This window comes from Neolamprologus brichardi, chromosome 7 (genome assembly GCF_056152115.1).
Source record: "Neolamprologus brichardi isolate AB-2024 chromosome 7, ASM5615211v1, whole genome shotgun sequence".
NCBI lineage: Eukaryota > Metazoa > Chordata > Actinopteri > Cichliformes > Cichlidae > Neolamprologus > Neolamprologus brichardi.
This window is the reverse complement of record NC_142110.1, coordinates 65765019-65786302: the sequence shown is the minus strand read 5'-3', so window position 1 is coordinate 65786302 and position 21284 is coordinate 65765019. Positions and strand designations below refer to the sequence as shown.

Below are 21284 nucleotides of genomic sequence, written 5' to 3'. Positions count from 1 at the left end.
AGCAACGTGTGGCATCATTCAGTTTCCAGTTAGCCAAAAACCTCAGACACAAGTTTACCTCGTATCCAGGGCAACAGAGCTGGAAGCTAAAACAAGAAAAAACATGCTAAAGCACGGCGTGTTGTTAATTAACCTGAAAATACTTTCACTATGGGCAACATTTAAAACAGTTTAAGTATGATGATTAATCTACGTGTAGCTTTTGATTAGTGTTAAATCAAAGTGCCTTTAGAGAAAACTCAAATATTCTTAGTCACCCTGTCATCATATTGTAATGACGTTTCTTTTCTCGGGATGCTTCCTGCACTGGTGCGCTGATGCGCTCCAAAATTGGCTGCTGCGAGATGACGCTGCCATTTCAGAGATGTGCAAAGCGACAGTGTAATTTGGAGGGTTAACAGCCTGGAAAACATTGTTTGCCTTCCATTGAGACATTTGTGTTTTGCGCTTTGCTTGGATTTTTACTTTCAGCTCGAATGCTGCATTTTTATTTCATTTGACTCAACTTTGTACTTTGAAACGTGCAGTACCTGCAGTACTTTTGTCTCGCAAAACTTGAGTGTAAAGAATTTGAAGTCCACTTTGCGGGTTTTTCTTGACTCTGAACTCTCCTATCTGTGCTAACAGTGTGATTACAATAGAGGTTTGGAAAAAAATATTGTCTGGTCTGATTAGTCTCAATTACTTATCCATAATGTTGGGAAGGTTACTTTAAAAATGTATTCCATTACAGAATACAGAATACATGCCCCAAAATGTATTCTGTAACGTATTCCGTTACGTTACTCAATGAGAGTAACGTATTCTGAATGCTTTGGATTACTTAATATATTATCATGCTGTTTACAACTACATGAATGTACTATTGCTGTGATTTATTACTGTTACTGAAGGTCCGCGGCTCCGAACCGTAGTAAAGGGACCTCTGGCTAATACGGTGGGTTCTGTGTCGGCTCGTAGCCGAAAACTAGCTTTACTTTGTTGTCTGGGTCAACTTTGCTAGCAGAGACAGAGAGAGGCGTTGAAAGGCTGCTCCAACAGAACTTATTGTTTTTGGAGGAAAACACGAACACGGTGTACAGTCGAGTCTTAATAGCTTACTTACAACTGGGCTCGTCAGGCTCTCTTCTTGGCTGCAGTGGTTATTATTATATTTACATGCTTCCAGCTCCCGTTTTTGCTCGATGACAGCTCGTACTTTTCCTTTTTCTCCCTCCCTCGCTCACAGACACATAACGTGTATGGCAGTCCATTCTCCCTGCAGCACGGACTACACTGCCCATGATGCTACATTCTTTAGAGCTATACCTGTAGCATTCTGCCTATTAGCTTAGCACAACAACAACAGGCGCTCTCTCACCCAGGAAACACGCAGAGAGAGAGCGTCACCCTGTAACCATGGCAACCGTAATGCTGCCTGGAACAACAGAACGTAGCTGTCAAACAAAACCCAAACAGTCCTGACCCGCCACAATATGAAACAGGGAAGTACCGCCGTGTAATCCATTTATTTCAACAAAGTAACTGTATTCTAAATACCACCTTTTTAAACGGTAACTGTAACGGAATACAGTTACTCATATTTTGTATTTTAAATACGTAACGGCGGTACATGTATTCCGTTACTCCCCAACACTGCTTATCCAACACTGAGATGGTAGGCTCAGACTTTTTATGTAAACATCATGACACCATGGATCTGTCCTGCTTTGTATCAGTGGTTCAGGTGCTGCTGGCTGTGTATTGGTGGTGAGGATATTTTCAGCCTACCTGAGGATTGTTACTGTGTCCATCGTAACACAACACAGTACAATCAAGGTGTACCTAATAAAGTGCCCAGTGAGTGTAAATCTTCTTTTAAAAAAAATTATTCATTCATTTCAAGTAGTCTCTGAAATTTCAAGCAAAATGTGAGACGTGTGACAGTCGACTCCTGCTCTGCCCTATATACTTATGCAAATGGGAATACTGTTTTTAGGCACTGCAAGCTAATGAGACAGTTGTGCACATGGTTCCCATTAAGACTCCTTGTAAAACCCCTCCAAGACCCCCTGAAATTACACCCCGTTTTTGATTACAGAAATGCTTCTCAGGAAGTTTGGGGCTTCCGCAGCAGCTGTGACAGACTCGCCAAACTACTATTTTCCTCTGATGAGTAAACATTGCTGAACTTGGGTCGACACGCTGCCGGTTTTTGCATCATCACGTGAACTTTCTTGGCTTGCTACCTGTGAATACTTCTGTCAGTGATAAATGTTGTAGCTACAATGAGCTGCTGTGTGTTTGTACCTCAGGCGAGAGCTCTGCTGCTCAAAGCAGGTTTGGTGTCGTTAGTTTTGATTAGGACACGGAGAAGGAGGCCGAACCCATCTGGAAGACAAGCTGGGGTGTTCAGACGGAAAAATGCGGCAGAAAACACGCACTGATGAATAAAAGTCTGTGTACCTGCTCTCCATGTGGCAAAAAGGCTGACATTTTTTTAAAAAAGAATTAGCACATTTGAAAGAAAAATCAAACGTAATTTGGTGGGAGATTTCTCGAGGTCAAATTATATAAAAAAAGGCAAAGTGGGGACAAGCTTTGTCCATTTTTCTGTGTTTGTGGACGTATTGTTAATTCTAGCATCCGCAAACATTCTCTGGATGTTTGGGCTGAGCTCTGACTCTCCACCTTAGTCTCTCATGCTGGTAGAGGTTTAAGAAGTAAAGCTTATTTAAGCCTGCCGCCTTTTGCAGGCTGTGGTAAGTGAATTATGTGAAATCCTGAGCAACGAGGGTTCACGCACAGTGAACCTTTCCCACTGGCTCCCTCCACAGATCCTCACAGCCTCTCTGGGGGTTGGCCGTGCGGCTGCCTGGCTGTAAATCCCAACTCTGGCCGTCGCTGAGTCGTGTTCGTCCCGGCTTTAATCCGTCCAGCGGCGTGCGGCGGTGGGATTTGGAGGACAGTTTGGCTTTAGCTTCCATGTAAGCAGAGAATGAGGTTAAAGCTGGGGACAGCTGGACCGTCATTCACTTTCAGCCTCAAACAAAATGCCAACTGCAGCACTGACAACCACAGAAAACCAGCATTGATAGAGCTGCTGTTCTGGTGGTGCTACCATAAAAACACAAGTTTAACATGTAATGTTAGCAAAATTACTCCAAAGAAATTAATTTAATTCTGTATCGCAGAGGAATGCTGTCTCTGTGAACCGCTCATGGATGTCTCCTAATGTAAATGGATTTACTGACTTGTTTTTTGGATAATTTGGATAATGGCATAATTCCCTGTAATTAAATGGAATTTTAATTTAATTAAGTTTAAATTACAATTATATTTACCTACAAATACTTAAAGGTTGGTTCACTAGAATAAGGGGGTAGGGAGTCACGTTTTTACAGGAAACAAAGAAATATTTATACTCTAAATACATTTATGTAGTGTGTAACTTCAGATATTTTACAGGAAAGCAGACAGAAATTATTCTGTACATAATTTTAACTGCAGCGTAAATGAATTAAAGTCGGTAATTTCATGGTAATTTTGCAGAAAAACAATGTTTGACCTCATAGGTCTGCTGTAGCTTTTGGTCAGGGGCCATATCATGAACTAGACAAATGTTTGTTTATTTATTTTAACTTTAACCAAACTTCATTAACTAAATTATCAATAAACTGTTTCAAATCACTGCTAAACAATTACTAAAAAGTGAGGGAAATTAAATAATAGAACATCATGTACATAAACATAATGATATGAAATGAAAATATAGAGACAACACTCAGTAATACGGACCTCGCTCTTCCTATTGTTTGTTTTTCCACAAAATTCCTATTAAATTGTGCACTACCTAAAGGTATGCATTGCTTTAATTAGTGTAGTGTTTATCTATATCCATACTATGAAGTAATAGCCTTAAATAACATTAAGCATTAAATACATTTAATTTGATAATAATTCTTTCTTTGATTCCTGTAAAAATCAGACTTGTTAGCCCCTCATTCTAGTGCACCTACCTTTAAGTATTTGTAGGTAAATGTAATTACATTGTAATTCAAAATAAAACACCTTTATAATTATAAATGAAATGCAGGGGAGTCACATGTCGTATTGTAAAGTTTTAACAGTTTATGTGTCAAAGCTATTTTGATAGAATGATACAAGGCTGAAAAACGGGGCCTCAGCAAAGGCTCATCAACACAACACAAAACACTATTACTGGCCTTCTTCCTTCCCTGGATTACACTTCTAAACACAGGGAAGTTTGGTCTGAATTTCCTGAATTACAAAACACAAGTTTGCACTTGTATGGAGACACTGGGAACAGCACATTTTCTTAGATACAGATTTTCATCCAAATAGACTTTTCAGGTGTCATATGCTGAGGTGGGAATTACCATACATCCCACGTTACGATATTATTGCAATTTTTTTAAATATTTTGTGATATTCAGATTCTGTACATAAAGGTAAACTTTATCAATCATCATTTTCTCTAATATCAAAGTCTCACACTCAGTCTTTCTCTCATTTCAGTTTTATTGTTGACAAACTGAACGGTTTGTATTACAGTCTAGTCCAACTTAACTGAATCAACCATCTGGTACAATTATAGCTATTCTGAACTATGCAGTTTATGAAAACTATGCAGCCCCTTCAGCAACTGAAGAATTTGAAAGTAAATTAAAACAAAATATAATTTTACATTATGTAAAAAAGTTTTAAACTTAATTAAAATAAAACATGTCTTAAATTAAAATAAGTAAACTGTCATGTTTATTGCTGCCATAAAAAAAGTTAAACACATTTGGACAGTGAAGGAATGTCAGGATTCTTGCTCAGAAAAAGGATCAACATGCTCTGAAGTCAGAGCACAAAAACCTTTTTGTAACAAAATATCGATTTCTGCTGTCCCTGTATCCATACATTATTAGCAAACAAAATATCACCATGCTACACAGTATTGATTTTTCCCCCACCCCTAATATTTAAACAGTCAGGTAGGTTGTGTGTATAAGCATCACCTTGATTTGTTATGCTGTCTACTCAATAAACGTGTCTGACAGATATTAATGTTTCTATGTGTAATAAAGGTTCAATATCCTTCAGATAACTGCAGTGAAGGAAATTAAGTAAGTAAGCAAAATGTATCTACATATAAGTTTCTTTTAGTTTTCATTCTAGAACAAAGAACCATTGAAAGGTTTTAGTTGGATGACCTCAATGACCTGCATGATATATATTAATGCAGGAGTTCACTAATGTCAGCAGATGTGACTATGCAGAGCTCTCAAAGTAATCACCACTTTGGACCATTTATAAGTGACTTACTGAGACTAGTTTACAGTGAATTACGATTGGACACCATTCAACTGAGGCACAAAACATGGACAAAGTAGAATGACAAAGACTATTAACATGGTTATCAAAGCTAAGAGCCAATGATGGCCAAGATTGTCGATCACAGTGGCAACAAAGCTGTCAAGAGCACAAACAAGAACTTATAATGATAACTGATAATTATTTTTGCAACATTCTGTGAAGAAATAAAATGTATAACTGGATATCATGTCATATGTAAGATATGTGACACCTTTAAAAATGCCCAAGTCTCTCCAAATGCTAATAAATACAGTGCAAACACAGCAGGTCCCAAAACAGAACCTTGAGCCACACGACAGGACAAGATAACAGATGAGAACCCAAAGTGTTCATCAATGATCAATGTGAGGATTTGGATGATGCTGTTAAATCAAAAATGTTCATCTTTCCTCATCAAAATTTCATTAGAGTGACGATGATAAAATCAAGAACTGCATATATCTTTGTTGTTGTTTTTAAGGCAGTGGCGTCTGATTCACATTTGGTTACTAAACAGCTGTGAATGAAGCAATAAAACACTTTTAAGTCAGTTACATGTGTCTGCATGTAAACTGTCTGATTTCTTTCATGGCGAACTTCACATGTCTTTATTGTCACACTCATCAACTGATGTTATTATTATAAACCTGTGATGGACGCTAATGATGCTTTAATTAATTAACTCAGAAGGATGAGAAAGAAGGAGATTTGATTGTTAACTTACTGTTAAGGAGCAGCATTTTTGACATTAATACTAATTTCTCGATGGAAAAATATGAGACAGCTTCTGAACACAAGCTTTCTTTTCTGGAAAGTCTAAGGAGGACATCTAGATGATGTTTAAGATTGATAAATAATCAATCAACTATCAAGCTCAACTATCAAGCTCAAGCTATCAAGAAAGGCTGCTGGCTTGTTTGTTTGGATATTCTTTATCTTTAGTTGTTTTTTTAACATTTCCACATTACTTCTTTTGAGTTCTTTAAGATTTATTGGTATTTTTAATAATAAACGTATTAAATTATGCACACTTTTCAGTAACCGGTGCAAGATAATCAGTGTTGGGAAGGTTACTTTTAAAATGTATTCCATTACAGATTACATGCCCCAAAATGTATTCTGTAACGTATTCCGTTACGTTACACAATGAGAGTAACGTATTCTGAATACTTTGGATTACTTAATATATTATCATGCTGTTTACAACTACATGAATGTACTATTGCTGTGATTTATTACTGTTACTGAAGGTCCGCGGCTCCGAACCGTAGTAAAGGGACCTCTGGCTAATACGGTGGGTTCTGTGTCGGCTCGTAGCCGAAAACTAGCTTTACTTTGTTGTCTGGGTCAACTTTGCTACCAGAGACAGAGAGAGGCGTTGAAAGGCTGCTCCAACAGAACTTATTGTTTCAGAGGAAAACACGAACACGGTGTACAGTCGAGTCTTAATAGCTTACTTACAACTGGGCTCGTCAGGCTCTCTTCTTGGCTGCAGTGGTTATTATTATATTTACATGCTTCCAGCTCCCGTTTTTGCTCGATGACAGCTCGTACTTTTCCTTTTTCTCCCTCCCTCGCTCACAGACACATAACGTGTATGACAGTCCATTCTCCCTGCAGCACGGACTACACTGCCTATGATGCTACATTCTTTAGAGCTATACCTGCAGTGTTGCCAACTTAGCGACTTTGTCGCTATATTTAGCGAGTTTTCAGACCCCCTTAGCGACTTTTTTTCTAAAAAGCGACTAGCGACAAATCTGGCGACTTTTTCTGGTGTTATTGGAGACTTATTTATGACGACTTTTTGACATGAAAGAGCGTGTTGCTCTTACTCTCAACAAGCAGCGGTGCTGCCGTGGGCACCTCACCCGTGCTAAAGCGCTCACGGGCGGAGGATAGTCCTCCCCCAGCTGCAGGAGACGTTCACACATATGCTTCCAAACTGCAAATGAACCGCGCATGAGCGAAGCCGCTGCTCCCGCACTGACTGTAACACAGTCAGTTCTTCTTTTACTGTTATGCTGTTTTGTGGATCACAAGGTTTAAAACTACTTATAAACACACACACACACACAAAGTAACTCCACCAGAGTGCCTATTTCGGGTCACTTTTGCCGGTCGAAGCCCGGGTAAAGGAGCAGGGTTGGAATTGTGACATTAAAAAACAATAATTGCTAAAAGAAATTTAATTCGTAGTTCTAAATAAATTCTAAATGCATTTAGGACGTTTTTTGCTCACTTTATGTCTCTTCCACGATGTTATTTCTCTCTCCAACAGCGTAGGTTACAATTATATTAGCATGACCAATTATGCAAATTAGGTGATGACGTCATTTAGCGACTTCTAGCGACTTTTAGGACAGCCAATAGCGATTTTCCTTACTGAGGAGTTGGCAACACTGTATACCTGTAGCATTCTGCCTATTAGCTTAGCACAACAACAACAACAGGCGCTCTCTCACCCAGGAAACACGCAGAGAGAGAGCGTCACCCTGTAACCATGGCAACCGTAACGCTGCCGCCTGGAACAACAGAACGTAGCTGTCTAACAAAACCCAAACAGTCCTGACCCGCCACAATATGAAACAGGGAAGTACCGCCGTGTAATCCATTTATTTCAACAAAGTAACTGTATTCTAAATACCACCTTTTTAAACGGTAACTGTAACGGAATACAGTTACTCATATTTTGTATTTTAAATACGTAACGGCGGTACATGTATTCCGTTACTCCCCAACACTGAAGATAATGTACAAACGTGCAAACTTTCTACTCCAAAGCAATCAAAGTGTCTTCCTAAAACCGCCTTTTCTCTACCTTGATGATGTACCACTTCCACCAGATGCTACTGCTTCTCTTCATCTTATCATGTCTCTAAGGCAGATCTCTAAATTATCAACAGTGCATAGTGACAACTGCAAAACCCATTTCCAAGCAATCCCTAAACTTCATGCTGGAAGTTTCCTCCAAGTTTTCCCTCCAAATGTGTTTAAATGTCAACAGAACCACCATAAAACAATTTCCAGCTGAGGATAGTGAGTAGAATTCCTCTTTAGGACACTCTTTAGTCAAACTTTAATTATTTTTAAGCTTATTTGATAGTGTTGTGAGGGTGCAAGTCATGATCTTTTTCATTATTTTTAAATTGAAGTTTATAAATGTCACCACAGAAGCAATATCTGTAACAGGTGGAGTTGTAGATATTCAGACGCACCTGTCAATGGCGCTGCTTCCTCTCTTGGCTGTCGTGGTACGACCGGCTCTCAGTTCACCGTTCATCCTGGCGTCTGGAAAACAAACCGTCAAATTAAGTTAGACACTGAGGCCTGGTGTCTCAGCACCTGACGCGAGGAAGACGGTAATGGAGTTAGACATAAAACACTGCCTGAACCCACAGCTGACACACACACACACACCTGTATTACTGACAGTACACTATCCATCACGTTACGTGGCATTACACTGACATACTTTCCTAGAGACTCACTCTTACTTTGACCTTAAAGCAAGTCTACAAACACTAACTAAAGCCATAAAACGCACACAGCTCTCACACAGCACTTGCACGACTCCCAAAAGTAAATTAATAAAGAAAAACTGTACCACAAACAAAGTGCACAGCTACACACCCTCCCTGTACACAAACACACACACACAGCCCCAGCGGGCTCAGCCGGCAGCCCTAACGAGTGGCCAGAGCGACTAATTGGCTTCCATCTGTCAGACTGGAGTTAATTTTCTCTCACATTCATGCTGCTTTCCTCCTATCAACAACAAGCATGTCTGTCAGCCAAAGAGAGCACAAAAATGGGGTATGCCCTAACAAAAGGGAAGCAGAAAATTTGATTTCAGAAACTATTATAAACTCTTGTGCTGGGCTGTTACATCACGCTGCCGTGATAAATCTCTGAGGTTGTGTCTGGAAGTTACAGTAAAGAGAACGGGCTCCAGGAAAAAATTTATACCTTATCCTGGGGCAAAGTCCTCCAATTTGTTAAGTGTTTTTTTAATGGATTTGTTTCTTCATACACACAGGACACGCACAGTTTTTGTGTCGCTCTGACCACAGAAGTTGATACTGAGGCTCTGTCTTCATCCATTTAGATGGGAGCTCCCCAAACAACTGCCCAGACTTATTACCAAGATGGCCAGTACGACTTTGAGTTAAAAAGTTGCAATCTCTGGGGTCACTGAAGGTTTCACTTCCATCTTAACACTTACTACGATACTTGGGTTGCTGCCTTCTTATATATGTTCCCTGCTTGTAATGAAACATGCTGGTCGGTATTCTCTTCGTCCGCATGGTTACTTGTTGTTTTCTGTTCCATTTGCCCGAACTGAACTTGGTAAAAGAGCTTTTGTCCATTTAGCACCCTCGGCTTGGAACAAACTGCAGAAGGAAAATGACTGAATTCATTTCATTAAGTGCTTTTAAATCTAAACTACGAATCCTTGAGGCCAAGTCCATAACATGCAACTGTTTCAATTAGATTGATTGTCATTTTAACTGATTTTTTTATTTTTATTTGAATTTTATTGAATTTTATTTTATTTTTTATTTGTATTCTTTCACTTATTGTTGCATGTGTGTTGTTGCTGCCTGTGTTTGAGTAATTTCTGTAACTGTGAGACACCTGCTGCTGCCTATCTTGGCCAGGTCTCCCTTGAAAAAGAGGTTTTTAATCTCAATGGGATCTTCCTGGTTAAATAAATGTTAATAATAATAATAATAATAATAATAAAGTTGCAGATGCAGCATTGTCATCATCTAGACCAGGGGTGGGGAACTCCAGGCCTCGAGGGCCGGTGCAGGTTTTAGATCTCACCCTGGGTCAAAACACCTGAATCAAATGATTAGTTCATTACCAGGCCTCTGGAGAGCATCAAGACAAGTTGAGGAGGTAATCAGCTGTGCTGAGAACAATTTAAACTCCAATCCTCGTCAGCTGAAACCCATTTCACATCTGAATGCTAAGCTAACTCAGAAACCACAAGTTTATAATGCATCAGAACAAGCAAGCTAATGTACGACAAGTTCACCATAACGAAATTTACATGTATACACCTAAATGGTTCAAACTCCATATATTATATGCATTTTGTGGCCATATATATTTATTACCACACAATGCATTCACATAGTAACTCAGTTATTGAGCTTATGCTCTTTGCATAAATGCCTTTTTTTTTTCTGCAAACGTGCTACAGTCAGCTGGCTTTTTGTTCATGTGTTGTGAGGTGATTTACAACTTAGAGATGTAGACTTTTATTTATTTATTGCATGACAGGACACTAACGAGAAGCTAAATTGTAGAAACAGCTGCAAAGCACACAAAGCTAGTTGTGAAGAACCCAGAGTGGTGTATGCAGTCTCCAGCCCAGGAGCCAGAGCCTGATTTTCAGTAGGTAACAAAGCAGTGATGAGCAGCCTTATTTCTACAGTAGAATCAGTGTGGTGATCACAGTGGAGTGCTCTTTGGATTAATATTAGAATGAGCAGTATAATAAATAATGTTTTGTCTAAGGCAGTACATGACCCTAATCCTATGTTTGTGAGAAAGGCACAACTGGCATTTTGAAACAAATGTGAAGTTTTTGATGTGTCACTTGGGTTTTTTTTTTAATTATATTTTTATTGAAGAAAAAAAAAGGGACTTGTTACAATAAAGTGCATTGACATTATTTAGTCAAAAGAAAAAAAAACAAAAAAACAAAAAAAACTTTTTCTTAGTCCTTTTGTTTTACGTTCTGATAGCAAAAAAAATAAGATTAACTCATTGGCTTGACAGTGTGTTACATAATGCAGCATGTTTAACTTGTTTACAAAGACTACATTAGGTACATATTATGAAGTTGAGGGTCAACCTGACATTGTACGATACATGGGAAATACACCAATTCAGGGCTGGTCTTACCTAAATTCAGGGCGGATGGGGGACACAAAGCGAATCCATTTATTCCATATTTTGTAGAATTTGTCTTTTCGAATTTTTAAAAAGAATGTCAATTTTTCCATTTTAAATATTTCGAAAACCACATTAAACCAATCCTCAAGTGTTGGCGGAGTTGGATTTAACCACTTTCTGATTATTGATTTTTTGCTGGTCGCTAATAGCGCTTGTAAGAGTTTTGTGTCCCCTCCCCGGACCGAGCCAGATGTGTTGTGTCACTTGGAATTAATATTTTTTTCATTCCCCCCAAGTTCAGATTTGGTCTTGGCATTTATGATGAGGTGGTGACCATCTGGCAATCACTGATCAGGAGAGAAAAATGTGTGTTCCCCAGCCAGTTGGCAGCTAACATGAAATTAAGTGCTAAAGCCATTTTTACTGTATATACTTATTTAGGCCTAGACAATGTTCAGTGACCCCCTGAAAACCACCAGTCTAGGGGAAAATGTATATTCTAAGACTGGTTGGTGATTGGTTGCAAGAGGTTGCTGGCAGTCGATAGCGTGATATCGGTTGCAAAGAAGTTAAGTTTGCTACACTGAACGCCTCCTTGCACTTGCATTGGTCGCTAGCAGATAGCCATGGTGTCCTATAGTTTGCATGGAAGACAGACTTTCTTTGAAAGCCACTGCAGGCATCAGTCTGTCAAATCCTATTCAGAATGTAAATATTCTGCTAGACGAGGCAATGGCTCATGTAGTTTGGCATTAAAATCTAGGAGAAGCTAGCTGTTTTATATGAACAAAGACAGTAGCATGGAGGCAGCTTGGCTCATGCTAAGTGCTAACTGAAGCTTATCTTTCCATGATTAGTTGCTGTTGTCATGACAATTAACTAAAGACACCTAAGTGTGAATCTAGTGTAAGTTGTTAGATGCAAGATATTAATTGTTGAGATTTTTCAAACTAAACTGAAGAGGTGGTCAGCTCGACCAACATTAGCATACGTGGAGCTACGCCATTGTTTCTACGCCATTGTCAAGCTAATATCTGTTGCTGTATTTTTGTAAAGTATCTTCTTTCCAAAGTATTCCTCTGGGTTTCTTTCTGTCCTCTTTCCTTCAGATTTGAACCATTCAGGCACCATTTGGGTTTTGTAATTGAAAGCTGAGAGCAGACTGTCTCTCACGACCTCCATCAGCGCTCCATATTCGGCTCCGAGGACCCCCCGCATGTCAAACCATGTTTGGTGGGACAGCAGGTGGCCCGTCGCCTCCCTTCATCCCTCTCTCCCTGCTCGTATCGCTGACAGTCTGCAGCAGGGTTGTTTATTGCTGGCACGCCGGATGCAGCTTGTAGGACATTAGTCTTTTAGTGCGAGGTTTATGAGTGCCGTCACTCACCATCTGTTAACTGCCGGGGTGCCTTTAATCGTCCCCGCCACCAGAGATCGATAAGGCTGCCAGGTCGCCACAGTGCCTGCAGCGCGCTGAACGGGTGACTGAGTGATTACAGCTGTTTCATTGCTTATATTGCATTGCATTGTTTGGCACATAAGCTTTATAGGGTGGAGACAGAGAAGAAGAGGAGAAATGCGAGACGAGGGATAGAAGAGAGCGATGACAAGATAATTTCACACCCTCCTGGTTATTGGTTTTAAGGGACGAGCTTTTCAGAGTTTGGCAGGAAATCCAGAGCAGAGCAGAGGGCGGGTGCTGGCGTTTGGATGAGGCCAATAAGGCTACTTCTCTCTGTCTAAGTTTTTAAAGAACTGTCAGAGAGCGTCCGTTCGCTCTGCAGTGATGATGATGGTCTGTCCGCCTCCATCAGATTCATGAAAAACACAACATTTATCAAAATAGCAACAGCAAAAAGGGCTGTGAAAAATGTATACTAGGCTAACTAACGCCGACATTTTCTGTGGGATGTGGACGACTGCTTCAGCAGTTCAATCAGTTTATGACCCTTTATCAGCAGAATACCTGTATCTGCATTTTGCACTGATGAATCAACTGGCCACTTGTATTGCACTCAACATTAATCAGAAGCTTGAGTGTTGCTTTTAAAACAGTCTGAGGCAAAAAAACAACTTAATACTTTTTATAAAAAGCTTCAAACTAATAAAAGGTTTTAATATAATTCTAAGAGAAAAAAAATGAGGATTACAGACGTGATTTTTGGTGAGGAAAAGCACATAAAATTACTTTTTAAATCTTTATCTTTAAATCGTTGAACTCTTGGGATCAATAGCCACTTTTATTATTATTATTATTATTTTACTCATTTTCACTCACTTTGTGTTTATACATCTCTCTACATTTAATCATTATTTATTCTTAATCTCTGGTTCTCTTCCACAGCAGAGAGCTGCAGCTGGTTGGGGGCAAGGGAAGCCAGATGTTTCTTCCTGTTAAAAGGCAGTTCTTCCCTTCCACTGTTGCCAAAGTGTTTGCTCATAGAGGGTCATCTGATTGTTGGGTTTTTCTCTACTTTTTTTCTTGTGTTTATGATGTAAATGTAACAAATTTCCCACATATGGGACTAATAAACGTTAACTTATCTTAACCTCCTAAGACCCGAACTCCTCCACGGCATGCATTTTTAATTTCTCTTTGATATTTGGGCTGATTGGGACCTGATGAATGTAAAAACAAAGAATTAGCAGATTTTTTTTTTTTTTTACCTGATTTTTGTTTTTAAGAAAAATGAGAGCCACATATGAGGATATTCATTTAAAATTTCGATAGAACAGTAGCAGCATAATGTCCTCATAAGTGGATATCAGGCCCTTGTGGAGCAAAATTGAATATTTTGGTCTAAATAACCCAAAATGTGATGTCCACATATGTGGACGCCAGGTCCTAGGACAGGGGTGGGCAATCCCAGTCCACGAGGGTCGGTGTCCCTGCAGGTTTTAGATCTCACCTTGGGTCAACACACCTGAATCACATGATTAGTTCGTTACCAGGCCTCTGGAGAACTTCAGGACACGTTGAGGAGCTAATTTAGCCATTTAAATCAGCTGTGTTGGTTCGAGGACACATCTAAAACCTGCAGGGACACCGGCCCTCGTGGACTGAGATTGCCCACCCCTGTCCTAGGAGGATAAAGCACCTTGAGGCAACTGTTGTTGTGATTTGGTTTTATATAAATAAAATTGGAACTGTTTCTGCCTTAAAACTTTACTCATCAGGTCGAATCAAGTCTTTAAAGGGGACCTATTGCTTCTGGTTATTTCCTGTCATATAGCTCATGTTCCAGCGCTGTTCTCTTCTTTGTCTTTCAATTGCTGCCTTTAGTGGTTGCCAGAGCCAATTCATCTGTCTCTGTCTCATCCTATCCCTAGCATCCTCCTCTGCCTCACCACCCTCTACACGTCCTCCTTCACTACATCCATAAATCTTCTCTGTGGTCTTCCTCATCCATTGTCCAACACTTCCGCTGTCCCTCCTCTCCAACTTTGTCTCGAAACCGCTCAACCTCAGCTGTGCCTCTGATGTACTCATTTTTAATCTTGTCCATCCTGATCATCCCAGTGAAGATCTTAACATCTCCAGCTTGAGCCATATATCCTTGTAGATCTCACTGCCATCTTGTAAAACTACAAGTTGGCTGTTCATATTAAATATGACCAAAGAGGTCAGTGTATGTAGAGTGATCTCTCTTAGTCAAAAGCTCGGGCTGCAGACTGGTATTTTATTTAACTGACTCTGGGATGTCACAAAAAGGGGAAGTACCTAATATGGTCATCTCAGGAGCAGAGCTTTGGCTCCGAGCAGAGAGACCCCACCCACTAAATGTCCAAGCCTTTAATCTGCAAGGGTCAGCCAATCAAAAGATTAAAGAGAGGATGGTACCCCAGGATGCAATGTTTCTGAGATACTTCTTCACTTTAAATCACACCAAGAGCATTTCTAAAGTGCTGTGTTTAGTCTGCACGGGGTCTTTTATTTTGTTTTATTTTGTGACTTGATGAAGCTTCTGTTCATATTTTTAGTGACTGGAAGTGAAGAGCCTCTTCTGCCTGCACCAAGGCCCAGCATAAAGACAACTCGTATTTTAGGACAAAAAACGGAGCTGGTTTTTGGTTTTAGTTGACCTCATCTGTGGACAGTGTTGGGAAGGTTACTTTTAAAATGTATTCCATTACAGATTACAGATTACATGTCCCAAAATGTATTCTGTAACGTATTCCGTTACGTTACTCAATGAGAGTAACGTATTCTGAATACTTTGGATTAGTTAATATATTATCATGCTGTTTACAACTACATGAATGTACTATTGCTGTGATTTATTACTGTTACTGAAGGTCCGCGGCTCCGAACCGTAGTAAAGGGACCTCTGGCTAATACGGTGGGTTCTGTGTCGGCTCGTAGCTGAAAACTAGCTTTACTTTGTTGTCTGGGTCAACTTTGCTACCAGAGACAGAGAGAGGCGTTGAAAGGCTGCTCCAACGGAACTTATTGTTTCGGAGGAAAACACGAACACGGTGTACAGTCGAGTCTTAATAGCTTACTTACAACTGGGCTCGTCAGGCTCTCTTCTTGGCTGCAGTGGTTATTATTATATTTACATGCTTCCAGCTCCCGTTTTTGCTCGATGACAGCTCGTACTTTTCCTTTTTCTCCCTCCCTCGCTCACAGACACATAACGTGTATGGCAGTCCATTCTCCCTGCAGCACGGACTACACTGCCCATGATGCTACATTCTTTAGAGCTATACCTGTAGCATTCTGCCTGTTAGCTTAGCACAACAACAAAAAGGCCGTCACCCTGTAACCATGGCAACTGTAACGCTGCCGCCTGGAACAACAGAACGTAGCTGTCAAACAAAACCCAAACAGTCCTGACCCGCCACAATATGAAACAGGGAAGTACCGCCGTGTAATCCATTTATTTCAACAAAGTAACTGTATTCTAAATACCACCTTTTTAAACGGTAACTGTAACGGAATACAGTTACTCATATTTTGTATTTTAAATACGTAACGGCGGTACATGTATTCCGTTACTCCCCAACACTGTCTGTGGATGCACCCACTGCAAACATTTATAACTCAGGGTAACTCCTTGAAATATATCAAACTTTAGATAGTTTCATATTTTCAGTGTATTTAGTTTTTCACACCTTTCAAGCCACTGGAAGAAGATGAACTGATTTCGAATAGAAGTAAATCAATTTACGTAACTGTTATCCATCATAAAGATGTCAGTTTATGAGAGATTAGGAAAATATGGTGGGAATGGCTGACACATACCAAGCTGACTTTGATGTTTAGTGTAATCTGTGTGATCATATACAGTGTTGAATTGCTGACTATTCTGCAGTATATTGCTATCATACTGCCACATGAATTACCTTAAAGTGACAATATGCGTACATTACTGTCTACATACATTAGAAAAACATCCTCATTCTATACGTGACAGACAAACGCAGCCATCAGCGCCCATCTGTCAGCTCCTTAATGTCTTCCAGGAGGAAATAAAACAGGAGCTTCTCATCCACAGCGTCAGTCTGGATGATCGGTGTGCCGATTACAGATCCATTCAGTTTCCTGTTGCAGCGATCTCCTCATCTCCTCTGCATCCTGCTTTCATTAGTTTGTGACTTTATGTCTCTGATGTTCATCCTGCTGCACTAAAAATTCAGTGTCACAGCTCAGGCTTTCAGAGGATGGTTGACGTCTTCAAGTCATTTATCAAAACCGAAAAAGTCACATTGTCGTCATGTTCTCCACCCCGTGTTAAACTTAAACTTCATATAACCTGACTTCTGCTTTATTTTGGGATTTCTTTTTTATTTAATGCCTTCAGCATCTGTTTAAAAGTGTTACTGAGTCCCAAATATTTTAGAGATGATCACAGCCTCTTCAGCCATGTTCACACCACTTTTACAAACCGTGACTCTGATCTGTCAGTGAGAATGTTACATGTTTTTCAAGGATGCATAAACACAACCATGAGCTTAACTCTCATTAATTAGTTTTGAGTCCCAAGAGGAGACAACATGATTGGATCTGTTATGATTAGATGAGTGTTTAACAGTGTTGGTCAAGTTACTTGAAAAAAGTAATCAGTAACTAATTACTGATTACTTCCCCCAAAAGTAATCCCGTTACTTTACTGATTACTTATTTTCAAAAGTAATTAATTACTTAGTTACTTAGTTACTTTTTAAAAACACGATCTACAACCTGAATAGGTGATAAAGTGATAGATCTTTCAGCCCAATTCTACTTTTTCTGCATAATCCATCATACAAAATGTAATCAAATGGAAAAGTTTTTTTTTTAACTTATTTTATTAGTTTTAATCTTTTAACTTTATGCATCAAGCAAAAATTTAATTATATGCACCATTCTCTGACTGGAAGAAATTTGTTTAATATTTAAACCTATTTTCTGCACATTCCAGCACATAAAATAATTTTTTTTTTGTGTTTACACTCAGTCTTTCAAATAGATGCAAGTAAAACACAGCAGAAAATAAATAAAGTCAAAGACTAGCGGTCCTGTTGCTCTATTTTCACCTGTAAAGCAGGAGTGGGGTAGGCGGAGGTTTACCCTGGTGCAGGTGTGCCGCGGTCAGTGGAAGAATCCGCGAGTTTCTCTGTGAGTTTCCCATTACGTCGTAGCTACTCGGTGCTTGCTCAGAAGTTTAGGGTTTTTTCGCTGTAAAAAGAAGTTTTCTTCCCACGCACAACGGACACTAATGTTTTTGTCACTTTTTATGGAATCAAACTCAAAGTAAGGTCAGTACTTCCACGCTTTAAACGCTGCACACTCATACTCTCTCCCGCACTCGATATATGATCCATTGTTGATCTGCACACAGCTGTTGTCACGAACGTCGCACTCGCTTACGTCACTGTCATGAGACATTCTCGCAAAAAAATCACGGTTTTAGTAACGCAGCGTTCCTACGGGAAAGTAACGGTAATCTAATTACCGTTTTAACAATAGTAATCCCTTACTTTACTCGTTACTAGAAAAAAGTAATCGGATTACAGTAACGCGTTACAAGTAACGCGTTACTGCCCATCTCTGGTGTCTAACAAAGAAAAGGACCTCAGAGTCACTGTCCCTGTGCTGCTGTAGTTAGAGCTTTGTTCTTATTGCTGGAAAGAAGTCAGAAAAACAAAGACTCAAAGGGGACCCAGAAGGACCAGACAGAGGTGCAGCTCAGGGGCGTAATTTCCAGGGGGATTAGGGGGTTTATGACCCCCCCAATAATCAGACCCAACCAATATAACCCCCCAATAAAATTATGAATTATCTTGCATAAATAGGCTGTTGATTTTCTTTACTCGTTTCAGGTATTACCTGCAAAATAGTTGCACGTTTAATCATCTGGGAATTTACTCAGATTTATTTATTTATTTAGACAGACAACTTGACCCCACCCCCCAATGTTCAGCACAAAGTTACGCCGATGGTGCAGCTCCACCAGAGTGAACTGTTGTTTTAGCCCACTCTCACTCTCAGGGCGTCACAACACTTTGCTTATGTCAAAACTGCTGGAATCTCCAATTAAAGCATCAGGCATCTATTTATGCCTGACACACCAACATGCATGGTTAATGCTGAGAAGGAGAACATTTTAACCCAAACAGTGACCATTTCCTGAATCTAACCAAGTAGTTTTCAGGTCTTAAACCTAGCCAAAAGTCAGATTATAAACAAGAAAGTTTAATTTAAACCCTCTTAATATAAATGAACCTGTTATCTCTGGGTGGGTGTGTCAAAGCAGAAACACCAAAGGACGCCTTACCTGTGAGTCAGAGACACCAGAGACATCTGAGGTCCTGAGATCAGAACATGTCGGTCATTTTCATGTCTTTTTGTGTCTCTTCTAAGGTGAATGTTAATAGTATTTGATATATTTTAGACTCACACAAACGCTTCGAGTACCATCAGGAGGTATTTGAGTTTGTTTTCTTTGACATGTGGACAAGAAGAGGCTCAGACAAGCTGAGATTCGTCACTGTTGTGCCGCCTTTAGTCATACCAATCCTTAAAGATTATGATGCTTACATAAATTTTTTTTATTTTTAACATGTTCACGTTATTTTAACAGTAACCTAGTTTCTGTCTGTGCTGTGTCAAAAACATTCTGCACCAACAAAGCAAATGTTCGGAAGCAGAAATTAGCAGCAGACCATTTCCACGATACTTCTTGAATAAGTTCACATGGGCACAAAAACACATCCTGGCTTAAAAAAGCTGTAAATGACTGATTCTTGATTTTGAGACACAGCACTGTTTCTGAATGCTGTCTAACACCTGCACAGACACCGATTCAGACAAGTGATGTGACAGCATCTCACTTTAGAGCGATGAAGAGGCACAATTTAGTCTTTCAGTGAAGAATGAGATCAAACACACGTATTTCGTGTCCATCAACACACTCACACGCTGAGACCACTGTTCCTCATGGTTTTTACATGCCACTTTTCTACTCGAGCCCTCAAAGCACTTTTATACAACATGTCACATTCACTGCTTCACACACATTTATTCAAGCATTTTTTTCCATGTCTTAGTGCTTTATTTCTATCTATCATTCACACACATTCACACTCCAATGAACACATCAGAAGCAACTCAGGTTTCAGTATCTTACCCACGGATACTTTAACATGCAGACCGAAGCAGACAGGAATCAAACCTTCAACCTTCTGATCAGTAGATGATCTGCTAAACCTCCTGAGCCACAGCTAAAGCTCTTTCAGCCCACTCCTCACATCAGTGTAAAGGGCAAAGCATCTAGTTTCAGCCCAGCTTTTGCTCCATGAGTTGTTTCCATCACATGAACACTTGGTCACACCTGAGATGCACACCTGCACATCGCTGCACTCCCAGTGAACCCTAACCACATCGTTCTTCACTCTCTCAAAAGCACACTCGTGTAACTCTGTGTCTGCGTGCGTCTGTTACTCACATCGGTCTTGGTGGCAGCCGCTCGTCAAATGGGTCATAGCAAGAGGAGAAGGAGAGGAGGAGAGAAATAAAACCAGAGTGTGAATCCTCCTCCTCCGAGAGAGAGGCTGACTGCTGAGTATGGCAGTGGGCTGTACCACCTAACGGCAGAGGGATGGAGGAGGCAGGACCAAATTATTTGTCTGCGGGAAAGCGGGGAGGAAGAGTGAGTGTGCATGCAAAAGAGAAAGATGTGAAATCACCGCTTCAAGTGTTGTAGCGAAGGACACGCAGAATCAGGAATGAAATATTATTCACACATGTCACTTAACTTGTACTTTAAGTTTCAGATGTATTTCCATTTGTTGTGTATCTTTAGCTGTAACAGCAGACAGGTGAGCCTCAGTGTTTGGCTGATGGAGATGTCACGCCACCTAGTGGATGAAAGCAAGGTTGTTGAAGGCCAGCAGAAATTGAAGTGCATGTTTTTCTGCCTGTTAAAGCAAAACCCACTGTTCTGCAACACTACTGCATTCTGGGAGGAGGTGATTGCAAACCAAAAGGGAGAATTGTTCTTTGAGTTTTGTAATTATTCCCCCACATATATAGAGAATTCATTTTCTAGACAGAACAAATGTGATTATCCTGAGTCAGAGTGCAGCTGGAGAGCTGTATTAATTACAGTTTGATAGTAAACTGAAAGATATTCAATTCAATTTATTTATACAGCACCAAATCACAGCATAAGTCACCTCAAGGCAAGAAAAACCCAACAATCAAATGACCCCCTATGAGCAAGCACTTTGGCGACAGTGGGAAGGAAAAACTCCCTTTTAACAGGAAGAAACCTCCGGCAGAACCAGGCTCAGGGAGGGGCGGGGCCATCTGCTGTGATTGGTTGGGGCAGGAAGAGGAAGACAGGATAAAAGACATGCAGTAGAAGAGAGCCGGAGATTAATAACAAGTATGATTCAATGCAGAGAGGTCTGTTAACACATAGTGGGTGAAAATAAATACTCAGTGCATTATGGGAATCCCCCAGCAGCCTACACCTATTGCAGCATAACGAAGGGAGGATTCAGGGACTAATAAATGTAACATCACCCATTTTTCAACATCAGCG

The 21284-nt window shown here is 40.0% G+C and overlaps 1 protein-coding gene across 2 annotated transcripts in view; it reads right to left on the bottom strand.

The window, feature by feature from the left end:
* LOC102794949 (RNA-binding protein Raly-like) overlaps nucleotides 1–20298 on the bottom strand; it is an 87568-nt gene extending 67270 nt beyond the window's left edge. For both annotated transcript variants that reach the window (XM_087844563.1, XM_087844562.1), the window contains exons 1-2: nucleotides 20184–20298; nucleotides 8562–8634 (exon numbers count right to left, since the gene is read on the bottom strand). In XM_087844563.1, coding sequence (XP_087700689.1) covers nucleotides 8562–8634; nucleotides 20184–20220 — 110 coding nt within the window. In that variant the 5' untranslated portion in view covers nucleotides 20221–20298. The remainder of the gene's footprint in view (nucleotides 1–8561; nucleotides 8635–20183) is intronic.
* Between the last annotated feature and the right edge of the window lie 986 nt (nucleotides 20299–21284).